The 13,305-nt window shown below is 31.8% G+C and overlaps 2 protein-coding genes across 4 annotated transcripts in view; both read left to right on the top strand.

Annotated features, from left to right (window-relative positions):
• The first annotated feature begins 1,777 nt into the window (after positions 1-1,777).
• LOC122303015 lies at positions 1,778-3,339 on the top strand. The gene is made up of 3 exons (XM_043114548.1): positions 1,778-2,311; positions 2,490-2,534; positions 3,070-3,339. The coding sequence occupies exons 1-3, from the start codon at positions 1,844-1,846 to the stop codon at positions 3,169-3,171; spliced, it is 615 nt and encodes a 204-aa protein (XP_042970482.1). The 5' UTR covers positions 1,778-1,843; the 3' UTR covers positions 3,172-3,339.
• Positions 3,340-6,010: 2,671 nt separating this feature from the next.
• The window catches only part of LOC122276326 (DNA mismatch repair protein MSH1, mitochondrial), a 29,541-nt gene continuing 22,246 nt past the window's right edge, over positions 6,011-13,305 (top strand). The window contains exons 1-8 of one of the 3 annotated variants that reach the window (XM_043085964.1): positions 6,011-6,428; positions 7,060-7,198; positions 7,322-7,419; positions 8,707-8,782; positions 8,942-9,061; positions 10,078-10,125; positions 10,596-10,660; positions 12,040-12,125. In XM_043085964.1, the coding sequence (XP_042941898.1) occupies positions 6,310-6,428; positions 7,060-7,198; positions 7,322-7,419; positions 8,707-8,782; positions 8,942-9,061; positions 10,078-10,125; positions 10,596-10,660; positions 12,040-12,125 (751 nt within the window). In that variant the 5' untranslated portion in view covers positions 6,011-6,309. Of the gene's footprint in view, positions 6,429-7,053; positions 7,199-7,321; positions 7,420-8,706; positions 8,783-8,941; positions 9,062-10,077; positions 10,126-10,595; positions 10,661-12,039; positions 12,126-13,305 lie in introns of all 3 variants that reach the window. The other 2 variants (XM_043085972.1, XM_043085956.1) reach the window with 2 other exon arrangements.

Below are 13,305 nucleotides of genomic sequence, written 5' to 3'. Positions count from 1 at the left end.
TATACTCAAATTAAGATCAGAGTGTTTTAAGAAAAAATGTGAGAGAGTGGATTTGAGGGAAATAAGTAGAGAGATAGACATTGGACAGTAGGAGAGAGGTTCAAGATGAGAGGAGAGAGAAAAATGGGAATGAGAGAGAGAGAATGGTATATATAAAAAAATAATTGTATTCTTAAAATAAGAAAATAACGGAGTTAATGAAAAAATAAGAAAAGTTATTATAATAGTTAGATAACCACTTATTATAATAAAATATATATATATATATATATATATATATGAGATAGATAGAGATCTAAGTGGTGATTATTGAAAAGCTACAGCCCGTATTGCCTCCAATTCCAATAAATGAAGAGGGAAACTCGAAGGAAAAAAGAAAAAATACCAAACCAATTATAGAATTGCAAATAGGAAGACTCCGTTTTGATGCTAAGAGCATCTAAGATCATATGTAAATAATAATAAAATAATAATTATTTAATAATAAAGTTGTGTAAAAATATTTAAAAATAATTATGTTTCTAAATAAAAAAGAGAGCATGTACCGATAAAATAAGTTGAGATAAAAGTTAAATTAAATATGGTTTGAATATTATTTTTTTAATATTATTTTTATTTTAAAATTTTAAAATGTTGAATTATTTATTATATTTTATATAAAAATTTTAAAAAATTATAATATTAAAATAAAATAAAATAAAATATTTTTGCTATTCGAGCGGGGCCTAAAAGCCTTATTGAGCACAGTGTTTCATTTTGAGAATATAATATTCTTTTTGTTGGAAAATATAATGATAGAGAAATATTGAGTTTTTTTTTTTGAAAATATAAATATTGAGTTTTTGGATGCATACGTCCTATATATGGCTGGGGACGAATAAAGGAGGAAGGCCTAAAGTTTCTTTTTTTCTTTTTTATTTAATATTTAAAAAAGGGGAATCGACCGAAAGTTGTCTGTACGTCGTTTCGTGAAAAAGTCATTTCCTTTTTTTAAAGATATCGTCCAGCCCATGCACATCTCGATCGTTGAAAAGTAAAAGAAATATCATTATGTCTTAAATTCATTATTTCTAATAATAAGATTAATTCATATGTTAGGTCGTAAAGAGTTAGAGCCGGTTTGAAATTGAGTTTAAAAATTTAAAAGTATTTTTAATTATTTAAAAGTTTTTTTAAAGAAAAAATAATATATTTAGTAAATTTATAAAAAATACTTTGATCACTTAAAAAAATTAAAAATTTACTTTTTAAAAAAACACAAAATTAAAATTTTTATCGAAAAGTTCCTGTAGATAACTGTATATTTTTAAAAAATTAATATAATTAACTTTAAAAATACTTTAGAGACATGGTTACTAAATAGTAAATATCTTTTTAATAATAGAACTTGTTATTTAAGTTAAAAATTTATAAGCCTTAAAGTTATAAGTTATATTTTTCACCGTAATCCTAAACGTGCACTTAATCTATTATAACAATATAATTAATTTAAAAGACATTATTATAATAAAATCTGAGATAAAAAATAATATTGCTCGAAAATACATTAATTAGAGGCTTTAATCCCATCCCGGCCTCCAAAGTTTAAAAAATTAATTTTTAATTAAACAAATTATTTTCTCCCCCCTCTATTTTTTTATTTTTTTTCCCTTCCACGAAACTTAAGGTTATTATATGTTGTTACGCTAAAACAAGATTATAAAGGCGCATATAATAAATTTGAAGTAGTTTTTATTAGATTCTTTATTCATGAGTATATAAAGCCATACCAGGCAAGTCACAGAGGCAGCTTGGAGACAAGCCCAAGGCACCAGCTAGATAGGATCACGTACAGCGCGCAACAATGGAAGAATTACACGAAGCTGCAATGGCTTACTATGCCAATGCTCCGATAGAGCTTCAAAGACTGGCATGGAACTTCTACCTCTCACTGGACACAGACGGCGATGGCCAAGTCAGCTTTACGGAGTACATCAACTTCCTTCAGAAATCCTACTCATGGATACGCCCAAACTTCTTCTTGGAGCTGGACCGCAACCAAGATGGCAGCTTGGATTTCTGGGAGGTCCTCACTTTATACTACGCCGTCAAGACCCGGGGCGGCGTCTGTTGCCAAGCCTGTCAATCTTGCCTTGTCGGACTGTATTTCACCTGCGTTACATGCTTTGAAAGTGGGCACAAGACTTATGATCTCTGCCCTACCTGCTATAAAAGGAAGAGGACCAATCACCAGCATGGCTTCTTCTTGGACAACCATGTTCTTCTTCGCTCCAAGAGAGGTGTTCCTTCTGGTTTAATAAACTTGAGTCAGGTAATCAATCAACAACATAAATAATTATATCAGAACTTTTTCCTGCTTACAAATCGATATTCCAAACATGACTCCAAACATGATTAATAATCATTAATACTTTTAATTAATTTTTTGTTATAACTTTTACCTCGGAAAAAGGCTTCTCAGAGCAATTACACGTGATCTTTTTATGCAGGCACTCGCTCCACGACCCGCATACATGCTTGATCCACCTACTATGGTACGTACGAAAACTGCGATCTTCTCCTCTTTCCGATCTTATATATATATATAAGCATTAATACTCAAATATTATATATAGGATCGATATATACATAAAACTGGTAGTATTTCATGATAAAAAGAGACAAGAATGACAATGATCTCCTTGCAGATCACTTGCAATTCCTTCAACAGTACTAAGAATGACACTCTCCCATGCATGTATGCATGCGCCAACCTTCACCAATCATGGTCGATCAAGACGTACATGAATTATTAATCGTACAATTTTATATTGAAATTCCAGACACTACAGAAAAAGTAGGCTTTTGCGATTAATTTGTTGCAACGAAAAGACCATTCGCAATCAAAATTAGTTGCAAATGATTTTTTTGTTGCAACAAATTAATTGCAAAAGTCCATTTTTCTTGTAGTGAGAGGATCAAATTTATAAGGAATTATCATGAGATATTCTTTATATATATGTCAGCGTATTCCATGCGTTATTTATTAGTAAAGCTAGGGTTAATTGTATAATTATTGTTGGATCGCAGGGTGACAATGGATCGATGGCAGCATTTCAAGCATTGGAGACGGGGCTTGCTATGGATAAACCTCGTAATAATAATAATGCTAATACTTGTAGCATCATGTGATGCGAGTACGTACGAGGTATATATAGACAACAAGCTATCTAGCCGGCTAGGACATGCAGCAATGCAGCTGGCCGGTTGTGTATCAATAAATTAATAATGAGCATGGCCAAGATATATGTAATACTGCTTGCATGGATATGCAATTAATAATTTACGTGCTTCTTAACTGATTGAGAGCTGTTATGGATATAAATAAATTATATAAAATAAACTCACAAACTAACGTGGTATTATATAATCTGCTATATTTATTTTTTAATAAAAATAATTTTACAATATCATGTACGTACGATATCAAGACACATTAGTTTGTAGGTTTACTTTTATATAATTCTTTTGTGATTACAATATTTTCTAAATTAATATTCCCTTTCTATTACCGTGTACTTAATTTGGCAACGGCATGCGAAATGGAATATCTAAATAATAAGTTATATATATATGGTCGAATATTATATATATATAATCATGGTGGAACAACGGCTAAACGAGTAATTTTGCCTGCTTTTGGCAAAAGAAAAACTAATTTGATACACCTTGTTGGGATCCTGGGAAGATAATTAATGCTTGGAGAAATTTGGTCTTGATACATAATTTTATTTTTAAATCATGAAATGAATGAAATATGTATTCTTATTATGAGTTATTTTAGGATGAGTTACTTTTGGGTACGTACAAGAATATATATAAATTTTAATAATAACTTCTTCTTTTTTTCAACTTATAAATTTGATTGAAACACATTAGTTTTAAAATGACCTTAGTATTGAGAAAATAATTTTGCACAAGGGCTAGTTTGAGAAGTGACACATCCCAGTTCATCTCAAAATTTCTTGTAGTTTCAATATTTACAAACATCACTTAAACATAAATATTTTTTTATTTCAAATATTTAAATTTTTAATATAATTATTGTAACTTTCTCAATCTTTCAAATAAAATGTAAAAAACAATACAACTTTTTCATATTTTATGATCTTTTTCGTATTAAAAATTTATCTTATAACAATATTTTAATTTTATAATTTTTATATTCAAATTTTTTCTCTTATTTCTCAAAACTCAATAAAACATATTAATTTAAATAATTTTATTTACTTTTACAAATTATTTTAGAGTTTCTCATCTCATGATAGAAACATACTTAAAGGGCTTTTGAAATGACCACACACCACTTTCTCACACACACATGTATATATATATACAGAGGTGCAGAGTGCCTAACCGATTCATTTGGGCTGGTTTGGTTACCTAAATTTAAAATATTTTATCTCATTTAATCATTACAATTTTTTTAAATTTTTACATAAAATATAATAAATAATTCAATTTTTTAAAATTTTAAAAAAATTAATATTAAAAAATTATATTATAATAATATTTTATTTAATTTTTAACAAAACATCTCATTTAAACTGTGTAACAAATGAGACTTTAAGATTTCTTACGATTTAAAAAACAAAAAATTAAAGGTCGAAACTAGATAGAATAATTCTTGGAAAACAACCCCTAACTTAATAGCTTATAAATTTTGCTTTAATTCCAATAACAATATCACACGTTGTCACCAAGCAAATTAAATAACAGAAAGTCCTTAAAATTAGAACATTATTGGTGCGCATAATGTACATTTGCCAAAGGTTTTCTAATTTTATGGGTTTGGGTCAAGCTACATAATATATTGATTATTCCCTTATCATTTAATATTAACTAAAATAATATAATACAAAAAAAATAGTTAAGAAGATAAATTACGAGTGAAGAACACGACAAATGCTATAATCACAAAAAAAATCCGTAAGAGTAAAGTAAAAAATTGATATGATTTCATAATATATATTATATATATTTTATAATAAAAATAATTTTATATTATAACAATCCAAATTTATGAATTTAGCTTTATGAAATCTTGGTGGCTAACGCATTTCTACAAATTTTAATAAAAAATACTACTTCTCATCCTTATATCACATATTATATGTGATTTGTTATTTTATTTAAATATATATTTATATCAATATGTATATATTTAAATAAAAAATTACTTATTAATGATTAGTGAAAGGAATGATAACTTTTCCATCTTACTATACGAAGTGAAATGATCGGCTCAAGTATGAGAACTTTAAGCTGGCACTCCAGCCGTCGAGAATTTCTGTCCAGAAAATTTTCCGATAAAGCAAACTGCATTTTTTTAATAATGATTTTAACATTCTTTTAAGAAAAATTTAAGACATCAATAAAGATATTTACTTAATTATTAAATAAATAAAAAATATTGAAAGAAATGCTCGGCATCCCAAGTGGCATTTTTGTCTATTTTAGTTTCTAAATTCATCTTAATTTATTTTATCTAATTATTATAATTTTTTTAAATTTTAAAATAAAATATAATAAATAATTTAATTTTTTTAAATTTTAAAATAATAATAATATTAAAAAATAATATTCTAATAATATTTTATTTAATTTTTAACTTTTATCTCTATTTTATTCAATTTAACTCAACATCTAAATGTAATCTAAATATTTAAAAATCCATCTTTATTGATGTTTGGTTTTTTTAAGTTTAAGAGTCAATTTAGATTTTTTAAATCAATTTCAATTCATCTCAGTTAATTATTATAATTTTTTTAAATTTTAATATACAATATAATAAATTTTTTAATTTTTTAAAATCATAAAATAATATTAATATTAAAAATTAATATTTTAATAATATTTTTTTTATAATTTTTAAATTTCTTCTCAATTCAATTCAATTCAAGATTAAAAGACAAGGTTAAGAAAAAAAAAAAAGTTGTTTGGTATTTTAAGGTGAGGAGAGAGAGACATTTGGCTCGACCTTTCACTCTCCCATAGAATGTTCGAACACAAACCGTGATTGTTTCCAAGCAAAACAAAATCCTTCTCTGCACCTTTGTGGCGGGAAGCACAGCCCAGTGCTTACCGCATAGAGAGAAGAAAAACCCTAAAATCAAAGTTTTTCCCCCAATTTCTCCCCAGTTCTCAAAGACAATACCCAAACAAAAGGAGATATTCTGGTCAAGATTTCTCCGGGAGAAAGAAAGAAACTGAAAAAAAAATTACAAAAAAAAAAAAAAAAAAAATCATCGAAGCAGTGCTCTCCGCACTATGTACAGGCTTGCCACGAGAAACGTCGTCGTTTCGTTTCCTCGGTGGTGTTCCCTCGCTCTCTTGCTTCGTTCTCCTGCTCGTAGTTACGGCGCATTCAGACCTTCTCTGACGCTTCCGTAACATCTCCTCCTCCCTCCCTCCCTCTCTCTGTGTGTGTGTTTATTTTAATGCGTGATAGTCTCTTCTGCGTTCTTCATTTTTTTCTCGAGGAATTATTTATGGCAAGCTTGGGGAGAGAGTATGTTTAGTCTCATGTGGTTGAAGATAATGTTAACTCTCTTGCATCCCTTGGAAAATATTTTTGGTTGATGTAATATATGTGCATAATAACTGGGGGTTTTGGTCTTTGTGTATTTCATGTGTGCCAAGCGCTTTAAAATGGCAATTTGTTTCGAATTACTTATTGCTAGTCCTTTAGTTCTGTTATATGTATTACCAAGAATCGCTTTATGACAACGGAAATAGCCCATTTATGCATGAACCAAAGACCAAAGACAAAAAGGTGGGGGCGTTTAATATATCCAATTAACTACATTACCATGCTTGCCATTGTTATGCAATGTGTGTTATGCTTTCTGCTGAAATATCCAAGACCATTGGGAAATTAAATACTCATGTGTAACCAAGAGTGTTTTTGTGGGAAAAAAAAAAACTGAAGCGATTTATTGTATTTCCTTTTGAATTTCTCAATTTTTGTTTTGCTTAAATTTAATGTCTAAATCATGAGATTTGTTTTTAAAGTTACAGAAGCAGGCGATTGGAACAGATTTGTTGTTTCAAAAATCACAAAGTTCTGCGGGCAAGCTCAAAAAACACCAAAAAGTCCAAAGCATCAAATGATGCACTCAATGATAAGGATCTTTCTCACTTACTTTGGTGGAAGGAGGTTTGCTAATTCATACTTTTTTATTAAGTTGCTTGATAAGCCCTGCTCCTTTGATATGTGTGGAATATGAAATTTTTGAGAACTTCAAGTAAGAACTTGCGTGATCTGGTTTCCTTGTTGTAGAGGCTAGAGATGTGCAGGAAGCCTTCAACTGCTCAGCTAGTAAAGAGGCTTACCTATTCCAATTTGCTAGGAGTGGATGTTAATTTGAAAAATGGGAGGTGAGCTCTCAAGTTGTTGAAATTACTTATTGACGTGTTGCATACATGCTAGTGATTTAAGAAAGCTAAAAGGAAATAATAAAGAAAGAAAAATGTAGATAGAATACGTATAAAAAAAAACAATATAGAGAGAACTAATATATATATATGTGTGTGTGTATATAGTCCCGTGGGATTAGTCGAGGTGCGCGCAAGCTGGCCGGACACCCATGGATATAAAAAAAAAAAATATGTGTATATATATGTACACACACACATAGTGAGAGGGAGAGGGAGAGAGAGAGATAGGTTCCTTCTTTTTGCTGCTTTGTTAGTTGGGATGATAATTCTTTAGCATCCTAAATTTTATTGTCTAGTGCATTATTATATCGCATAAATAGATTAGATTAGGGGTAGAAATAAGGTAGCCTAATTGGGAGCGTTGGTCCCTTACAATTTTGATGATTGGAAGGATCAGCGAAGGCATTATAGTTGGATGGTGGGTGGGTCAGTGATGTGCTATTTTAGGCTCCTGTTTGTGAAATTGAATTTTGAAAAGAGGTAGGTTTGTGGTTTTTGATTAAAAACTGGGCTGATTAATGAGTTTGACTTGCTTGATCTGCAGTTCGATTATTAATTTCTCTTGCCATTCTAAGCCAAGTGGATTAATGGAATGCTAAACCTTAAAAATATCACTAAGTTGTTTTGCACTAGGGATCTCAATGTAATCTGAATGTGTACCATTGAAGAATCTTACGAAGCAGATCTTGATCATTGGTTACGAGAATGTGGGTCCATCTTCTTGCAACCTTTGCATTACCATTAAAGCTTCATCTTTTAATGCTGGAACTGAGCCTTTATACTTTTGGTTTCATCAGTTGTCTCCTACTTGCAATTTTTCACTATGAAAACAAGTTCTGTTTATTTCCTTCAAATGGACCTGTATATATATAGATTTTAAGGGTTGGTGATATGTAAATTTCTTAGTTAGCATTTACATTGGTGTACTGGGAGTTGTGTGCTTGTAGGGAACTGGTTTTGTCTGTTACACATATTAGCAGAATGTCTGTTAGCATTGGGAAGCTCCAATTTCATAATTTGTTTGGCTGCCTATCCAGCTAGGACAGGAAGAGTGTTGTTCAAATTATATATAATGAGCATTCCTAACATCACTTTTCTGAGCTGTATCACCATGCCTTTTTTTGGTGTTTTCATGATCACCAAAACTGTGAAGTCCCTCTCTCAAGAGCATATAAGAGATGGTATCCTTATAAATAAAACTAACAATTATAATTGGGTTCAATGTAGTCTAAAAGAAGGAACACTGAACTGGGAGATGTTGCAGTTCAAGTCAAGGTTTCCACGTGAAGTTTTGCTCAGCAGAGTATGCTGTTTTTCTTTTCCCTCACCCCATTTTGAAGTTATTCCAATCGTAGCAGTTTTTCTTTTTTGCTTATTTCATGGTCTATTATATGCAGTTGTCTCACTGAAAATTTGGTTTTGCACTTTACATATCCTTATCTCTGATTGATTGTGTTTTCAGGTTGGGGACTTCTATGAAGCCATTGGAATAGATGCTTGTATTCTTGTTGAATATGCAGGCTTAAATCCTTTTGGTGGCCTGCGTTCAGATAGTATTCCAAGAGCTGGTTGCCCTGTGATGGTATTATATTTTCTTTCCAGCATTATTTACTTGGCTTTCTTATGTCAGTTACTGTTGTCCATTAAAGGTGTTATGCAAGATATTAGTCTTCTTTGTTGCTGCATCTTAGTCAACAGAATTATTTTGTGTTTATCTCTTTTTGTTTGGTTGATTAGTTGCTTGGTGCTTTCTCATTCTCAGCAATGTGATGTTCAATGGGTTGCTTTTCCGCTTGGTTATTGTTTAGCCAATTTCAGGGGTGTTGTATGCAAATGGTGTTCAATTACATGCGATTACTTCAAAATTAATGACTTGTGGTAGGTTTTATTTTGGTCTTTTATCTGTGGCTGCTTGAAAAAAGAAAAAAGAAAAAAGAAAAAAACTATGAAGGAATGAATTCCAAGCCTTTGGTACAACCCCTCGGAGACATAACTAGAATTTTGGGTACAATGCATTATATTCTATGGGAATCAGATAGAAATTAGAATAAAATAATTTGGCATCGAATGACCCACAGAATTCATTGGTGACATTATCAATAATTGTTTTTTTTTTTTAATAGGTAATCAGGAAGTTATATTCATCTTGGAAAGTTTTTTCCCAATTTGTTTTCTTTTTAGAGATGCTCTATACTTGCAAATAATAAGCATGCAAGTTTTCTATAAACATGAGAGAATATAACTTGGTATCTGTAAAGAAGCTTAATTTTTTAAGCCTTTTCATTTCATCTTAAAGCTTCTTCCCAGAAGAAGTAGGCCAGAAATATTTTGACATGGAAAAGTTGAAACTGATATTTTCTCTAAAAATTTGCCAGTAGTAGTCAAAGAGTACATTTTTTATGTAATCCTTGATGCATTTATAAAGATTCAAGTGACATCATATACTGCAACCACCAGATTAGATTCAAATGCCCGTGGAGCCATTTCTGTTATTTTTTACCTTTTTATTATTATTGACATGCTCATATGTTCTGATTGTTCTACACCCGTTTCTGTTAGTAAATGCCATATTGCATCTGATTAAATGCTTTATTTCAGAATCTTCGGCAGACTCTGGATGATCTGACACGAAATGGGTATTCAGTGGTGAGTGTAGCAATTTTGATTGCCTTATCATCCTGGTATGGGCATTTAAATACTGATCTAAAAAGTATTTTAGTCTCCAAAATAAAATTTTCTTTACGGCCAAAAGGTTTGGGACTTGACCCTGTCCACATATTCATAAGAGAAGGGGAATTTAAATTTTTTTTTTCGACTATTGACACATTCAATTATTCACAATTCACTCTTGACTACTGGTCTTAAAAAGATTGTTTCTTTTATTTATATATTTGGTAACTATTTTCAAGTGATTTTTGGTAGATCAGGTGTCCTTTGTACTTTCATGCTGAACATATTTTCCAGTTTTTATTGGCCAAGACAAATGGTGGTTTTTCTCTGCCACTAAACAAATGGTGTCTTCTTTCTGTCTTGTCTACATATTCAAGCATATATATATATATATATATATTAATGTCTGATTAGTTTTTTGAATGTCCACATCTTGGTGTTTGAAGTGCATTGTGGAGGAAGTTCAGGGCCCAACACAAGCTCGTACTCGTAAAAGTCGTTTTATATCAGGGCAAGTATTTTCTAACAACTCGATTTATACTTGACCTGTGATATTCCATATTATATCCTTATCTGGGATTTTGGTGTTGTTGGCACTCATGCTGAAGTGATTGATTGATCCAGCCAAAGGTGATTTAATCTGCAAAAATAATTCAATATTATGGATGGTTAATCTCATTGTAATTTACTATCAATAGGATAATAAGATTAAATTGTGTTAATTGGAACTAATTACCCTACCGATGCTAATTATTAATCCTAAGCTACCAATAGAGTGAGATAATAGGAATGAGGTATTGCTTTCATGTGTTCCATATTTTCCTTTTTGGTGTATTATAAATTACCCAACCCCTTCTTCCTCCCACGCACCCACAAATCACAATACCTATTTATGGATTTCTAGTCGAGCACGAGATCCTATTATCTTTTATCTTATCCTTCCAAATGGAGGACAACAGGGTAAATTTGGCAAGAAGCTACACAATAGACTACCAAAACTTGATAGAAACAAATGACTTGGTCAGCAAACAAAGAATAGGATAATTAAGTAATGCAGATAATCATTTCTCTTATTGCCATCTAATTTGGTGCATGTGTCTCCTAAGCTAGAATGGAAATATTCTTATTGGTTGCTGTTGCTGTTGCTCTCTTGATGAAATTTGTTTTCAATTGGTAAGACAAATATTGAACTCATATAGAACTTTCTAAATTCCATGTCCTTAATGCTTCATAAAACGACTTTTATATCAATAAAATTTTACTTTTACCTATAAAAAAAATGCTTCATAAAATGACATGATTTGTGCAGTTCATTTTCTATGTTTTTCTGATGGGCCAGGTGTGCCATGTCATTGGACATATGTGCCATCAGAGGATATTATGAGATTCATGTACCTTTTTGCTTTTTTAGTTTTTCTTGGGGGGTTATTTTATGCCTTACTGCAGTGTCTGGATGTTTAAAAAAACTGAAAAACAGACATCCGATCACTGTCATGAGGACACATTACCTATCAACACAGAACAACGTAGATAGGAATGATCAAACTGTAAAATTCCTTACACTGCAATAATTTTAGCTGATTGGTTTAGTACCATCTACTTGTTGTGGGATTATTTTATATTGTGCATATAGTACAGCGGATTTGAATGAAAAAAAACAAAAATGATTCATTTCACTTTAAGTCTCTTTTCCTTTATTTTTCCAATACTTGCCTACATAATAGGCGCCATTTGTTCCTCAAAAAATTGCACTACTCCCACCTTGTCTTATTTGGGGGCTTCGAAGTTGAAGCTTGTGTATTACCTTACCAGTTTATTTGCTGGATATCTTTATTTTCACAAGTTCTGACATGCTGGTCTTGCTCTAACTTGTTATTTTTGAGGATTCAGGCATGCACATCCAGGTAGTCCATATGTATTTGGACTTGTAGGAGTCGATCATGATCTTGACTTCCCAGAACCCATGCCTGTAGTTGGTATGAACTTTTGCACCTTTATATGTGGTGGTTGTTTCATTAGATGTTATGCATTAAAGTACTTGTACAAAAACACATTATGCGTTAAATTATTAAATGCTGTTTTTTAAGTATCTAATCTGTTTTATTGCATATAAGTAAAATATGTTTCTAGTATCCTCAGTTATTTGTTCCCAAATGCTGTTGTCATATGCAGCAGTTTTATTTTGTTAACAACATTCCCCTTTCTACGTGTATGTTTACATGCATTCATAAATACATCTTTAATTAAATACATAATCTATCAAACAGTACTGAGTTGAATTATAGCTGGAGAAAATCTTGACTATGGACAATTTGAGAAAGTGTGGAATTATTGTTATGGATTGGCGCTACGTGTAAAAGGAACGGTGAATTTGTGGATCATTTATTATTGCAATGTGAGGTGGCAAGGGTGCTATGGGATGAGATATTTAGTAGGATTGGAATTGCATGGGTGATGCGTAAGATGATGGTGGATCTCTTATAGCTTGTTGGAATGGTCTCCAAGGTAGCCTTAGGTGGCTGCGGGTTGTGGAATGATTCCCTTATGTCTTATGTGTGTTTATGACTTGAAATGAATGGTAGTAGCTTTGAAAAGATAGGAGCATACTTTGGATGAACTTCATAATCTTTTCGTGCACAAGAAATCCTATATATTTTTGGTAAGTAAAAATATTATATGAGAATATCTTCCTGCAGGTCACGCCGGTCTCATTTCAAAAACGGCATCTAATAAAAACATGACACATAGACACCTTATTTTCATACAATGTGACCGCAATGCATACAAAATTCTCAACTTCCTCCCTCCCGTGACCTCCCTCTCCCCTCTCCCTCGAGCCCTAGCCCTCACCCCCTCCTTCCCTCTCGTGACCTCTCCTCTCCCCTCTCTCTCAGGAACCCATCCCTCGAGCCCTAGCCCCTTACCCCCTCCTTCCCTCCCACGACCTCTCCTCCATCCTCTCCCTCAAGAACAAGCACCTGTAGAACTAGAACACCCATCGCCAGCTGTGCTGACATTTCCGCGGCGGATACCCGAGGAATTGCCAGAATCGAGCTGCGAACTCATTCAACGGCAACGAGTACCTGGAATTGGGGAAGAGCTTCGGCGAGTACGTACTCGCCGTTATGGAATGGCTGATCGTCGTAAGGCGATAAA

The sequence above is a fragment of the Carya illinoinensis genome, chromosome 1, assembly GCF_018687715.1.
Source record: "Carya illinoinensis cultivar Pawnee chromosome 1, C.illinoinensisPawnee_v1, whole genome shotgun sequence".
Taxonomy (NCBI): Eukaryota; Viridiplantae; Streptophyta; class Magnoliopsida; order Fagales; family Juglandaceae; genus Carya; species Carya illinoinensis.
Note: the sequence above shows the minus strand (reverse complement) of the source record. Positions and strands in the feature narration are given on the sequence as shown.

Excerpts from the sequence above, each read along its gene's own strand:
- LOC122303015 (XM_043114548.1), top strand. The coding sequence starts at position 1,844 with ATGGAAGAATTACACGAAGCTGCAATGGCTTACTATGCCAATGCTCCG. Across the intron at positions 2,312-2,489 it reads GTTTAATAAACTTGAGTCAG|GCACTCGCTCCACGACCCGC; the intron begins GTAATCAATCAA and ends CTTTTTATGCAG. Across the intron at positions 2,535-3,069 it reads TGCTTGATCCACCTACTATG|GGTGACAATGGATCGATGGC; the intron begins GTACGTACGAAA and ends GTTGGATCGCAG.